The sequence below is a fragment of the Montipora capricornis genome, chromosome 8 (genome assembly GCF_036669925.1).
Source record: "Montipora capricornis isolate CH-2021 chromosome 8, ASM3666992v2, whole genome shotgun sequence".
Classification (NCBI taxonomy): Eukaryota; Metazoa; Cnidaria; class Anthozoa; order Scleractinia; family Acroporidae; genus Montipora; species Montipora capricornis.
The window spans coordinates 14578948-14593972 of record NC_090890.1 but is presented as its reverse complement, the minus strand read 5'-3'; the positions used below and the strand labels follow the sequence as shown (position 1 = coordinate 14593972).

The 15025-nt window shown below is 39.2% G+C and overlaps 1 protein-coding gene across 1 annotated transcript in view; it reads right to left on the bottom strand.

The window, feature by feature from the left end:
- LOC138060241 (uncharacterized) overlaps positions 1 to 9485 on the bottom strand; it is a 21696-nt gene extending 12211 nt beyond the window's left edge. Inside the window, exons 1-5 of the mRNA XM_068905978.1 lie at positions 9179 to 9485; positions 4772 to 4954; positions 2810 to 2884; positions 1740 to 1834; positions 535 to 596 (exon numbers count right to left, since the gene is read on the bottom strand). Coding sequence (XP_068762079.1) covers positions 535 to 596; positions 1740 to 1834; positions 2810 to 2884; positions 4772 to 4954; positions 9179 to 9481 — 718 coding nt within the window. The 5' untranslated portion in view covers positions 9482 to 9485. The remainder of the gene's footprint in view (positions 1 to 534; positions 597 to 1739; positions 1835 to 2809; positions 2885 to 4771; positions 4955 to 9178) is intronic.
- Between the last annotated feature and the right edge of the window lie 5540 nt (positions 9486 to 15025).

Here is a 15025-nt window from a genome sequence, read left to right as displayed (position 1 = left end):
CATACACACGACAGAGCGCGGTCGTTGCTTTCTGGTATCCATAAAAAAAGTTCAAAACGTGCATTTTCAGGTGAAAGTTTTTCGCGGCCACAATTTGCCATCTGGCGAGTGAAAATGATTATCTAGTTGCCAATTGGCGCCCATCTAAGAAAGTTAATTTCGGACCCTGGCATTATCTTGCTAATGTTGGTAAGGAGAGGATGTGGTGTTCGCATTGATCCCTGGCGCCCGTGTCCCGTGACTCCCGAAACATTTCAGGCCTTTTTCGGTTGTCACAACTCCCTCTGTATCTTAGAACGGTTAGGTATTAAGTCATCAAACTCAAATTGGGGGCCTAGTTGTCCGCTTCCTGCAACAGACGCCCACACAGCAAGGGTACAAAATGGATGCTGCTTTCCTATTATTTGTTACACTGGCGAAATTTTGAATTTTGTCAGAGGATTTCAAAGTAAATTGTTGCTTTTCACATAGTTAACTATGCTTTTCACGATAGTTTTATTTCCTCTTTGCCCCTCCCTTCCATTCTACACTCACCAGGATATTTCTCACCGCTGAATGTATTTATTATCCACTCACAAGCATTCCTGCTTTTCATTCTAAACAAACAGAACAACAAGAACTTTAGCATAAATGGGAATTTACAACACTGCCAGACATCATCATCATCATCATCATCATCATCATCATCGTCACATCTTTATTTACCCTCGGATTTTAGAGTAGCTTGGTGTAGCTGGTATCCCCGAGCGCTTTACCCTCCCTATCATGAAATACCGCAGAGAACAGACCAGAACACCGTGAACTGTATGCTCTGCCCTTTGCGAATCAGTGCTGCATCTTTTACGTCCCACAGGGTCTTACGGTTTATCGTCCTTACCCGAGAAGACCAAAGCAATTGTAGAAGTCATCACAAAGGATGCACTTTCTCCCCAAGTATTTGAAGACCATGAATGTTGGTCCGGCCAGAGTTTTGATCCGGCGACCTCCCGCACATAAATTCAACGATCAACCAACCAAGTGAACGGGCCGGGAGCCGTATCACGCACAGCACACAATAAAAGGCCATGGGCTGGATCACGATTTCGGGACTTCGAACTGATGACATACTAGCAGAGCTGAAATCCGCGTGAATGGGCAGTCTAGTAAAGCACCCTTCACGGCAATATACTGGTAAGCACACAACAAGTCATTTTCTCACACCCGTCACTGGCCAAGCTTGGAATTCTTTCACCTTTTCTTTGCAACAACCCATCACGTGCCTTTAGTATTACTCCTGACTAAAGAAGCCACAGAGAGCCCAGACTAACAATTTGAGAGCTTAAGTAACGTATCGATTTCAGCTTATCTTATGTTATAGCAAAAGACACTAAAAAGCAACTTACTTAATACATCCCACACATGTCTCTAGGAGATTTCAAAACTAGCTCAAATCACATAAATTGGAGAAAAGGACATAAGATGCCACTAAAGTTTGTTTCTTTCTCCAAGGACGCAATAGATTTACGGCAAGTTTTCCGTTAACTTGCATCACCTTGTTTTCAAGCTGCACTCCGGTAGCCACGCACGCCTATTTTGTCGTTACGCACGCTCGCTCAAACTTACAGTACTGCAAAACACACAAACACCAAATTACATTTGCTGGGAAATCTGCAAGCACTAGGGCATTTTTGGATAGAACGTGTGTGGTATGCCTGATCATTAAGAGTACTCTATGATAATAAAATGCTTTTAAGCTAGACCTGACACCAGCTGTCCCCCACCTTTTCCCATGGTAGTCTCTATCAATGGTACATGCCAAAACGTCGCTGTACGGTTTAAACAATTCAACCAAATTCTGCAAAGAATCACACCAGAAAAGAAAATCACATACAACTTTTAAGTACTAACAAATCAACCAGTGCTTATTTTAATATTACAAGAGATGATTATCACAGCCGTTCGTGTTGAAGATCAGTGGAATATTTAGATTCTAGAGATTCTCAACTTGGAACTGTTAGCAGATGTAACGGTTATTCCTTTTCCCTGGGCGTGAAGGCAGTAATGAGATGCACACCTGTTTAACTAAGCGACCCTTAACCTTTTTTCTGAACCCAAATAGGCGATTCCATTATGGCATGATTTTACTACCAAGACCAGAATGCTTTGTCAAAATGCTTTGTTATTCTGATTTTTCTTCTCTCCTCCAAGTCTAATTATTGTTAAACTTTGCCTGACAATAGAAGCAACTCAAAGCAGTCTGGTTTTCGTAGTAAATGATATTATCACATGTGCAAATCGCCCATACAACTTGTGTGAAGAAAAGTGGGCAAGAAATATCAAAAATTGTCCCCCCCATACTCAACTAAGCATTATCAGTTTTGAAAAAACATATTAAACTCAAATGTGACACGAACAATGGCAACTCTTTTGTTGTGAATACCGACCAACATGAAAGTGCCTCTTGGATCCCGCAGGAAAGATAAGAGGAGAGACTGTTGAAGTGTGGGGGTTAAGGGGGGGGGGGGGGGGGAGGGGGGTGACCTTAACGAGAAGCAGATGATTTTACAGTGTTTGACTGAATGTTAGCTTTACATTGATACCTTTATCTTATCTCAGGATATATACCGTAAGGTTATTTTAGGTTGACGAAGCTATGCTATTCCACAATTAATGCAAATCACCTTGCCAAATTTTGAGGACATGATCACCCCCTCCTCCCCTCCTCAAATGCGAAGTCAAAAAGATTATGGGCTTAGTACCAACAATAACATTATTTTAATTTTCTTAAGGCCAACATTCTATTTGTCAGTGAGCATATTAAACAACAAACCTGTTCTGTAATTGTTGTAGGAAGATTCTCAATAACGATAACATCACTGCCATCTGATGAAGCCAACAAATCTTCCTGTACAAGAAAAAAGAAATTATTCAGTGGTGTATTTGTCTCAAATCAAACGCTTACATGTATGTCCATGGACAAGGATGTAAGAGTTATTTTTGTTGACCATCTCTCTTTTATGTTGTATTTCTTGCCAGAATTGCACATCAAACCTTACACCCCTGATAGACACTCATTCATTTTACTCTGGCTAGTGCCAAGCCATTTTACTCACCAATAATTGGGAGCCCCTGAGAGCGAAAGGGTTGGAAATATCGATGGGTGTATATTACATTGTGTCTATTGCTTTTGACAGAAATGTCTGGTCGGATATGGCTCTGTACAGATATGTACATGTATGGGCATGTTCCATAGGGTGGTGATTTCATCTTTTCTACAACTTTGTTAGGAACGTGCTCATAAATCGTCCAGTGAAGGTAGATGGCAACCTTATCACGCCTCGGGTATTATTATTATTGGTGTTGTTGTTGTTGTTGTTGTTGTTGTTGTTGTTCTTCTTCTTCTTCTTCTTCTTCTTCTTATTATTATTATTGTTATTGTTATTGTTATTAAGTAATGGTCCGGCTAAGAAGCAGGCAGAAAAACAATAGCCCGCGGCAATAGCGTCGGTTAGTTAAAATGTGCCAACATTTTTAATCAAATTAAGTTCGGCTGTTCCCATTGGTGTAGGCAGCTAAAAGCGCGAAATTTGAATTTCAATGAAAAATGTAATCGACTTGCCGTCTAAAAAATTAGATTCTGTTTCGTAGAACAAATCATTATGCCTTCAAAAACTATGTTTGTAAATATCGTCAAGATTCTATGCGCCATTTGCCGATTGGCGAATGGCGCATAGAACAATGCCCAAATTTGGCCGAGAGACAGAGATCAAGGGCATGGGGAAGAAGAAATCCAAAAAAGGCTTTTTTTTCATTTTTTCCTCATCTTTTTTCGACATTTTACGATATTAGCCAATCAGATGCCTCGATTGGAGCAGCAGCTTCTAAGTACTTTTGCCGCTGGGCTGCCTGCTTCTTAGCCGGACCATTACTTAATAATAATAATAATAATAATAATAATAATAATTATTATTATTATTATTATTATTATATTATTACATACTCTACTACTACTGCTACTATTTATTAGAGATTAAAGGGCTACCTTGAACCAACAGGCTTTTCGACCGTTTGTTTTTGTTAATTGGAAATTTGCATTGCTTATCATAGCAATGTGATTGGATGAATTTCAGTTTTGGCTTGAATTTTCATACATTAAAATTTTTCCACAGCAAGCAATGCCTGTAGGATGAAGGTGGGCCTTTAAGCATCATATTTACGTGAAACGCGAAACAGTGGGCTACTGCTTGTCATACACTGTAAAAGCATGAAAATTATGTTATTCTAACTCGTCTCTCTCGTTTGAATAATTAATTCAATTTGATACCTGCTGCTAACACACAAAAAATGAGCTCATATCAAACAAGTTTCTTTCCTTTTTGACAAAATGCCAATTTTAGTCCAAAGTTTGCCGTCTACTGTATTTATATGTTGCCTAATGTCTCTACTACTAATTTACGTTTAGACCTCAAGGTCCTGGATCGAGTAACCACGTATTTACACCACTTTCTAATGTGGATCAAGACAGTGAAGAAGGAGCAAATTACGTAAGCTAATTTGACATAAGAACATTAAACATACAAGGAAGGGAGCAAAATCCCTGCTGCTCATCTGAGCAGTACAACAACCTTAAATTTAGACAAGCAAAGAAAAGGATAAAAGTGAGTAGCTGTGAAAATGCAGGCTTAGTATTAGTCATACATAATTTCATTAAACTAACTAAACAACAGTTCCAAGGTGAGATTGAGCCCTTATAGCCTTTCCAGAACGTTTCTTTTTATACAGCAGTACTAACCTTACATCCTATGAAAACCAAAGGTGTAGTGGAGCTTGTATTTCTTTCATCTGTTGAATCAGATACATTTGAGACTGGTCTTGATGTGTTATTCTTGTTTAACCTTGTAGCAGTCTCTCTGCACCACTTTGGCGTTGATGGCTTGACTTTACTGGCTGACAGTGGAGGAAATGACTCTTGTTTCTGTATTAGAAAGATGGCTCATTAATTTGACAAGAATGTTCATGACAGCTTGAGACATAATATCATGTCATAAAAGTAAAAAAAATCCTAATGACAAAGTTCAACTGAATCTATTGTATTTTTTAAATGTCAACCTTAATTTTTAGTCCATACATAAACACATTAATTATAATAATTTTATACATGTAGATTACACACATACATGTACATACATATGCAATTCTCCATATAGAGAGAATATTATTGTTATAATAGTATTACAGTTGACTGTTTGGCTCATAGGCTCAATCCCCCAGACAGGTTTTGTGCAGCAAAATAAATAAATAAATAAATAAATAGATTACTAAAAAAGTATGAACAGCCATCTCTCAATCATCTTTTTTAAAAAGCCACTACGATGAAAATTTTGCATGCCCTTTTTTCTTTAGATTTTGAAAATAGATGTACTAGATAGGTATCATGCCAATTTTTGTCTCAAAATTCCCACGGAAAGTACATTGTATGATTATTGTAACAGTTTTTCGGTTTTCGCTGTCTGCCATTACTTGAACGGCAAATGACCGTGAGCGAGGAAAAGGGTTGGGTCTAGCTGGATCGCCTGGGGTCTGACGTCATATGCGCAATGCTCAAAATAAACGCGGCTAATTTCCCGTGCCATCTATGAGATGAGAGATATCGCCGAGTTGCTTTTTGCTGATATTATATACATTACTCCTTGATCGACTTGTTCGCTTTGTCAAACGCTCACGAAGCGATGCGCGTATGACGTCACAAGCCAAGTCTTGCATGAAGACCGCTTACAAAATGATCGCAGGTTTCTCCAATGCCGTCCGAGTAATGGCCGACAGATTTTTAGCAGTTTTTGGCTGGCTATTCCCCGACTTATCTCGCTTCTATCGTTCCAAATTTAAATGCATTGTATTATTTTGAACATATTGACTTAATTGACGTTGAAAAAATTTGAAAAGAAAACCAAACATTTTCGTCCTAGTGGCACTTTAAAGCTTTTTACTTATTTCATTTACTACCAGTTTCTCCTGATAGCTGATGACGCAGTCCCCATAAAGCAGTCCATTTGAGTAAAACTGAATCTACATGGTCTGTGGCATTGTGAATAGAGTTGATATTGGCCACCTATTATCAACATGATCTGTGGCAAATTTGTAAATAGTGTTGATAATGGTCAACTAATAGACTTTCATTATTCATGGTTAGAGCACCAATCCTCAAGCCCAGGCACTCATTTAAAATTAATCAACTAAGAAGCAAAGCCAACTTCCAAATGCTAAAGTAAGCAACAAGTTGAAAGTGAAGATATCAAATCATTCATCAGTTATTTACCGGTACCACATCACATCTTAAATTTACATAACACCAAGTTTAAACAATCTAAAATAAAAGCAGATGATTATTGCACAAATAATGCATAAGTTAATAACAAAAGTTATAAAACATACCTAATATGCAGAAGTAATGAAAGTGAGATTTGTGTACCCCAGATAAACACCTTGATAATGCTAGTTAATGATATTATTATTATTATCATCATCATCATCATCATCATCGTCATCAGAATTCAAGGTGAATAGAGGACACTGGTGCATATTTACCAAGCCGCAGAGGGGAGAGGAAAATATTCACCCCTTTTCCCGATCCTGAAGTCAATAATACTGTTTATTTGTAGTACATACCACTTCAACCTGATGACAAACATATCTTATAAAGAGAACTTACTCATGGAAACTAGGGCTGTATTACTCTTAACCAATTTGTATTTTCTATGGCCACTCAGGGGTGAAAAGCACGTGGCTTAAATCACAAACCATAAACCAAAAAAATCACTACTCCATCACATGCTGCATACTAACCATGAGTCACTGTAAAAAACAGACAGCAGATTGCAGACCAAGGATAAAATGATGGCTAAAAGGGCGAAATGGAGTCTGTGCACTGAACTCCAGCGATTCAAGGAAATAACCAAAACTTCTTACAATGTTCACATACCACAATCCTTTAAATCTATCCGTATCAAATGTCACTCTTGTGGAGCTATTTGTACCTTTAAATTAAGTGATGATTGTTTGTGTACAGTTGTTAAATTTAGTATGTATTTTTGTCTTTTGTTTGGGTCCCTGGAGTGGAGCTCTGTGGGGATACCCTGCCCAAAGGGGAGAAGTGTATAAATAAATAAATAAGTAAATTAATAACTAAATAAATAAATAAAAGGAGACTAATGTTAAAATGCTGGTTTCAATAAGTTCCGACAAAAAGCATTGGCTACTTCACTCAGAGAACTCAAAAGCTGGCTACTTTTTTCCCTACTGGATTGAAGCAATTAAAGACAGATTCTTTCAAACCTAAAATCAATTTAAAAGTGATTATTTATTAATTGACAATGACAGCAGTCAGTTACTCTTCTCAAACCAGCCGCCAATTTTAAATTTTAATGAAATCCCTGTTTAAGGCATTACTGCGATTTTCATAATTCTGTGCAAAGTCACCTTCAAGTGCCAAGTGCCAAACTGCATTTTGGCTTCCATCAATCAAAATAATTTCCGAACATAGCCGTGAAGATTGCAGAAAGTGAATTGGAGTTTTTGTTTAGTTCACAGCTTGAATACCATTATCATATATGATACGTTTTTAGAAATTCTTCAGTTAAAAGGATTCATACAGATTCCATTGCTTTCCATTGGCAACGAGTTCAAATGTACAAATGTACCTTAGGGACCAAAGATGCTGATCGGTGGGTTACATCACACATCAAGATTTTGCTTTTGCCATCTGCCATTGGCATCGAAAGCTTGATTGATGAAAGTCAAAACGCAGTTTGGCCGTTGGAGCTTGAAGACAAATTCACCAAAATTATGAAAATCGCAGTAAGCAATAAGAAGTTGAATTAAATGTGATGATCCTTTTTAGGAAAAAAACCACTGCCAGGAAATTTTTGTCAACACAGTAGCATAATGCACTTTTATACAGCTCAACTGATCTTTTATTTTAAAAACCCTTTCTGACCAAAGAATTTCGAAAAGTGCCGAGCCAAACGAGCCAGTACTTCCATAGGTCTTGAATGTGGCCCTGTATTCTGTAGTTGCTCCCATAGTTTTTCCTGGCTACAACTGTCAAATCTTACCTGTCCATAGTTCATATTTCACCCCCTGTCTGCATTTTGTCCCTGGTTTTCAATTTGCGGTCTGCATATGCAAGCTTATAGGCATGTTTCACACAGACTGGTTTGTACTCTTAGTGCTAAAGAACTACTATTTTAAATTGCCAATCACCTCAATATACTTTTCCCTTTAATTTATTCTCCGATATCGTCCAAAATACATTGTGTTGTTTTTGGAACCTTTTCATGGAAATTTCACTTTTTTCACTGGTTTTGAACAGCAAGAAAAGTGGTCATACTTTGATCCATAACTGAGCAATGAAAGGGAATGAGTTTGACACCAGGTTGACGTCACAAATTAACTTGCATCGCTGTTTTCAAAGATCTATCGCAATGCAAAGCAGTCTGTGACGTCAACCCGGTATCAAACCCAATCCCCTTCATTGCTCGGTTTTGGATCAAAGTATGACCCCTGTTCCCCTCTTTCAAAGCCAATAGACCTTATTCACGATGGCCGCCATGTTGGATTTGCTATTATCATGCAAATTAGCCACTCACATCTGAGGGGGCAAACAAAACAAGTTCGAGAGGTTATAACGAACATCTTAGCCACACAGATGATTTGTTTCACGTTCATTGAGTGCTTATCACCTAAGTAGTAAATAGAATGATTACACAAGTTACTTCGATGTTTTTTTTTAGTGAAAAATGAGGAGCTAACGAAGTAGAAAGTCAAAATGTCAAAGGCAATCAAAGATATAAAATTATTATAAAAGGTGCTTAATTCTAAAATGTACCTTTAGCATTGTTATTTTCAACATTTCGACGAGCCGATTTTCCGCAATTTGCCTTTTTTCTTATGTTTGCCCCCCAGCATAACACATGGCTAATTTGCATGACAATTTGAAAACCAACATGGCGGCTATCGTGAATAAGGCCTATAAAAAGTGAAATTTCAATCAAAAGGTTCTAAAAACAACACGATGTATTTGGGACGATTTCGGAGAAAAAATAAAGTGGAAAAGTGTGTTGAGGTGATAGGTACTTCAACGTTTCAAAAAGCTAGCAGAGACAAGCGCTTTTCAAAATCATAACAAAAAAAGGCATTTTACGTTTAAGATGCTGGAAATTTGCTTCTCAACTTTCTCTCCTGGTCTCCTAACAGGAGGTGAATCTGTCAAAGCACGAGCTTTCATCAGAGAGGCTCTTCCCCGCCCAGTCGAACCCCTAGGAATCGACTGCTTTTCCTTCGTTATTCCAAGTGCTGCTTTAGGAAGGGCGATGCAAGTGACATCTTTTGTTGGTTTGCCTCTTCCTTCTCCCAATGCTGGAATAAGTTCTGTTTCATCCGGCTCTTTCGAAGAGTGAACGTCAATAAACAAGTCCTCATCCCGTGTTTTTCTCTCAGTGGCCATCACTTTGACTAACTTCCCCAGTCCCTACGCAGCTGAGCAACATTTTCGTACCCAGGGCCTGGTTGTTCAACGCCCTTTAACGCCAATCAAGGACGGTGCCAACTGAATTCAACCATGGACCGGGCCCACAGGGAAATAAGCGCCCTGATTCAGCGGTATTCTTGCGTGGCTTACTGAATGCGGGACGTATAGAAAACATGGACCCCAAGTCCATCGACAATCCCTGTGGACCACCCCTGTGGACCACCCCTCATTTTGTAAATTCAATACGTTCTACAAAAAAATCTTCAGCCGTAAGGGAGAAATGATCCTCGCACTAATCTGGAAAATTTAAGCAGGAGTCCATGACAAGGAGCCAACAACTCCCATACTAAGCCTATAAATCCATGGGCCGAACCAAAAAGTGTGACTAGTGACAATTGAAAGAGCATCACAAGCTGTACTAAAATTTTGATGATAGCAAATCCGAAAGCGCAGCTTTATGAATATTTTGGGACTCAAAAAAGTAAAAAAAAAATAGCGCCTCTGCATGAAAACGAAGCTAGGGAAAACGCTCCAGCAAACCATTGAATTTAAGATTGAATTCATGGTCAAAGAAATTTTAAGCTGAGGAATGTTCCTTTTTTTGAATTCTTGCTGTTTGTATTACTAGAAAAGACTTGAATTCTTGTTTTATTTTGAATGCGTGATTAATATTATTTGCAATGCGTCGTGGGTAATTCAAGAAGGAAAAGGTTTATCAAAGAAATCGGAAGGAATTTAAGGCTATTTCAGAGCGATTTGTTATAACAACATAAATAAACTACTGGCGTTCGAGATATGGACTCGAATGCGATATCATGCTTTTATTCAGCAAGTATGTGGGGGTGTTTTTCCTACTACGATTCTCTTTAACGACGTTGTTTTTTGGAATCTCTGCTAATGTTTTACTCTAAAGAGCGTCCTAGTGAAAGTGGCCTTTCTATCTTCATTTTATAGGAAATAATTCCAAAAGGTCTATAAGTGAAGAATTGAGCTCTCCCACCAGCAAACGTCTTAGTGTTGAACTAAGAGATAACTGCTTTATACATTGCACCATAGTTAGTACTAACTATGATTGCACCGACGCTTGTGGTGACCTATCATCACTGCAAGACATCCAGTCATGAAAAGCTCTTGTAAGAGCCGCAGAAATTTGACAGTGCGCAACGATCTTAGAGCTCGCAAAAACAGTGGGAGGAGAATATCCAAATATTACTTATCATCACAAATGCCGAAGTATTTTTACTATGAAAAGAGATCAGGACAACATATGCAAAGAAAAAGTCATTACAACAACGAGAAGGTCACGGCAGAGAGAAAATCTATTCGTGCCTCCACTGAGCCAAAAGCCTAACAACTTACGAACGTGTTGTGACAAAGTTAGGAGATACATTAAAGGAAAAAGGTGTGTGGGAGAAACTTACTCAATGCAGTAAATTAGCTAGAGTATCAAGAGATTTGGTTGCAGCTGAAGCCTGCTATCATCGCAAATTGCTATTGAGAGTACATTCGGCCAAAGCCAGAAACAATCTCGTCTACCAGTTCATCCTTTGCAACTTTGAATGTCGAACGTGCACGCATGGAATCAGCATCGTATGAGAAGCGTTTCGATTATGTCAGGAATGATTTACTGGAGACTCTAAGATTAAAATTAGACTCACAGATCTATGCTAAACGATGACCTCATACATAAACGATTTGGGCCTAACGGAAGTAAAAGAATCAACCAAAACGCACCTGTATGCTACGCCGAATGTGACAAAATATCAAGTCCGCTAAAAATAAAACAAGTCACACCATTTATAATCAAGTTGCCAACAATTAGCATCAATTTGTTTGTTGACCAAATCAAATTCCTCGCAATTTATGTCACTTCTCTTGTTGTGCAATTCATGTATTCAAGGCCTGCGCATTGAATGTCAAGCTCGATAATTTCAATTCAAGACAATCTCGACCCCAGAGCTCTTCTCTTGACTGAGGGAGAGAAGAGCTCTGGGGAACCCTGAAGCAAAGTGTCTTCTTATTGGTTTTCGTGAAGAACAATCAAAAGCCTCTGTAATTGGTGCATTCATGTTAGCACGAGAAGTAAGCAGACGCCGTAAGGTTCAAATAGCCAATTTTTCGCCATAAGAACCCTACGGCGCATGTTCTCCCGCATAGAGTTTCCCAGAGCCTTGGATTGATCTGAGGCTCTGGTGACGAGAATGAATTCAAGATTGCTTGTTTTATAAATCAAGAAGGGAGAGAATAGCTTTTGATCAATTCTATTTTCGAGGGGGACTGAACACCTGTGGCAAAATGATTAAACGCGAGTAAATCTGAGCGAGACAGTGGCCGCTGAAAGTATCGAGGATCTTGGTCTACAGGCGAATGTTTCACTCAGCCCAAGCACAGGAATACTCGTTCCTCGCATGTCGCTATAACTTCACCCAGTTGCCGACAACAAGCAGTTTGAGTAACCAACATAATCCACCAGAAAATTATGGCTACAAAAAGTGACAACAGGAGACATTAGGGAGTTTAAGAAACCAAGAAGGCTACGTCGACGAAAACGTTACTTGAAACTACTAGCTTGAGCTATCCTAAGTGCTAAGTGTTTCAAGGCGTTTCCATCTTGTTTATTTTGTATAAGATAGGCGAAGTATTCGATAGAATCGTACGAACGGATTTGAAAAAATGAGAAAGAACTGTTTGTTGTCCATGTTGTCGTCAAAACCCGAAAATTGGTCATTTCACGTTGTTGTTTTGATGAGTACGAGAGAGAAATGCATTGCAAAAATGCGTGCCGCACGTGCAGCATGATAATTTCTTCTTCTTTTAGGGCCTGTTTAATTTATAAGAGGCGAGCCAGCCCTGTTAGACGGGCTGGCCCGGTAAAAGGGATGAAGTGTTTATATGGACGATTTCAGCCAGGTTTACCGGGATGAATTTTAGGAATTTGTTTACGTGTCTAGCTGGGCAACCCTAAAATCCGGAATCCGGAATCCGGAATCACAGTACAATAAAGAGAGTAAAAACTATCCTAAACATTCATAAAGGTTAACCTTAGGCCTAATTAGGTCTAAACAAACGTTTTTAGGCCTAATTAGGCCTAAGGTTAGCTTTTATGAATGTTTAGGATAGTTTTTACTCTCTGTATTGTACTGTGATTCCGGATTCCGGATTCCGGGTTTTAGGGTTGCCCTGTCTAGCTTGTAACCGTCAAAGTCACGCATGGGGTACCTGGTGAATTTTCTTGCTTTGACGTTCGAAACGAAAGGTTCATTTTAGCGCTAGCAAGTACGGAATGGCATTTTAAAACAAAAGATGCAAAAATAATCCTGTGATTATGCAAATCCGACTACGTTTTCAAGGCAACCCACACGTCATGAGAATTTTTCATCCCAGCAAACTGGGCTGGACCGTTTATGGGAGAATTTTTCAGCTTGGCTTGCCGAGATCTCTGTAGCTCAGACCGAGATCTCGGCAAGTGGGTCAGCCCGACTTCTGATATAAACGAACCGAAATTTTACTAAATAAAAACAGGCATGAGCCGAGATCTTGGCAAAGGGGGCTAGCCGGACTGGCCCGCCTCATATATTAAAACAGATGATATTACTGTTTTTCGGTCTTGTCGTTGCCGTAGCAGTCGTGATTTCTTAAACTCCCTATTGGGACGATAAACGGGTTGCCCGCCATTACTGGTGCAGCCCCCCTCGAAAATAGAATTGATCAAAAGCTATTCTCTCCCTTCTTGATTTATAAAAGAAGCATCTTGAATTGAAATTTTGAATACATGAATTGCACAACAAGAGAAGTGACATAAATTGCGAGGAATTTGATTTGGTCAACAAACAAACTGATGCTAATTGTTGTCAACTTGAGTGTTAATTGTGCAAGTTGTTTTATTTTTTAGCGGACTTGATATTTTGTCACGTACGGCGTAGCATACACCTGCGAAGGACAGTTGCAGCAGAACTCAAGTAAATGGGCCATTTCCGAGTTTCTGTTTGTCTCGGTTTCGGAGTGAGTCTTGGTGCTCAACTATTGTGAGGGAAATGAGTTTGATTTGCATAAGAATACGCAACTCATTTCCTTTTGAATGGTTGTGCACCAGGACTCGTTTTGAAATTGAGGCATGCAGCAATTCGGAAATGGGCTATTCTCGGTTTTCACATGACGTCACGACCGCCATGTTGGTGCCCAAAACAAAGAAAAGGTGGCCATGTTGGTGCCCCGACCAAATCCTCCGGGAATTTAACTCTATTATTATGCAAACTATTTGTTTTCGTTAAAAAACATGGCTGTTGATCACGTGAGTGAAAACCAGCAATTAAGGCATGGGTTGGACCCAAATTATTGCACAAAAGAGTAAGGGGTGGTCTAACTTTTGAAGGTTTAGTAATAACAACCTCGGACTTCCGCAGACTACTAACGTCACAAAAGTTTTTATATTGATGTGGATTACGTATGCAAATGAGCTCATGTAACTTGTTACGGCCACAAAACTCAAAATAAAAAATGGCAACCGTTTATGCTAGAATTTATTTCACTTCGCTACTATTAGATTAAACAAAATGGTAAAAGAAAACGAACTTTGCTGGCCTTTGTTACATATGTCTTTAGTTTTGGAAATATACGGTATTTTGTACTAGTGCCCAGTCCCCTGTGGAAAAGGATTTTTTTTTTCGGACATTTAAAATTATCGTGAAATGTCCAAGCACAAAAATGATGTACTCAATAGTGTAAAATTATAAAGGTAAATCCAGCCACCAGAAAATAATAAAAGTGTTGCCGTTTAGCTGAGAAGATTTCTGTGCTAAAAATAACTTTAACGTGATAATATATCATTCTATAGAGCGGTTAAGGTTTCACATCTTATTGCTGTTAACAATGCCCCAAAGTTATTTCGTGTTATATAAAATGGATCAACAGTTAGACCGCCCCCTCACTTATATTCATAAAACAGATCTGGGCCCAGACCTCAATTAACCCGAGAATTTGGCAGTTTATTGCAGTTTGAAGACCTGCTTGGAAACAACAGAGTGTCGCGACTCTAGTGGTGGCATAACTGTAGCAATTTAAATGGAGGCATACCGCAGGTTACCCGTCTAGGGCCGATGTTGTCGGCGGTTATGTCTAATGACCTCCACCAATACAGGCTCCGGCGCGCAAAATACGTGGACGATCTCACTGCTATCGAAATTATTCCCAGGAACGCACCATCCGGCCTATCATCCATTGTCTCGCAGGTTCAATCATTTGCTTCAAGCAGTAACATGTGTCTCAATCCAGTAAATTCAAGGTTTTGGCGGTTGACTTTTTACCCTATACTAGTTTTCAGTGTCCTCCTATTGCCACGGGCGGTTCCTCTTTGGAAGAGGTTAAGTCATTCAAATTTCATGGCGTCCTTGTTCCTCACCACTTGAAGTGGGAGGCTCAATGCGACTCTATAGTGAAAAAAGCCAACCACCACCTCTATGCTCAATCGTCCGATGAACACTTGACTACGCTAGCCTATTATATGCCAATCTGCTGCGATAT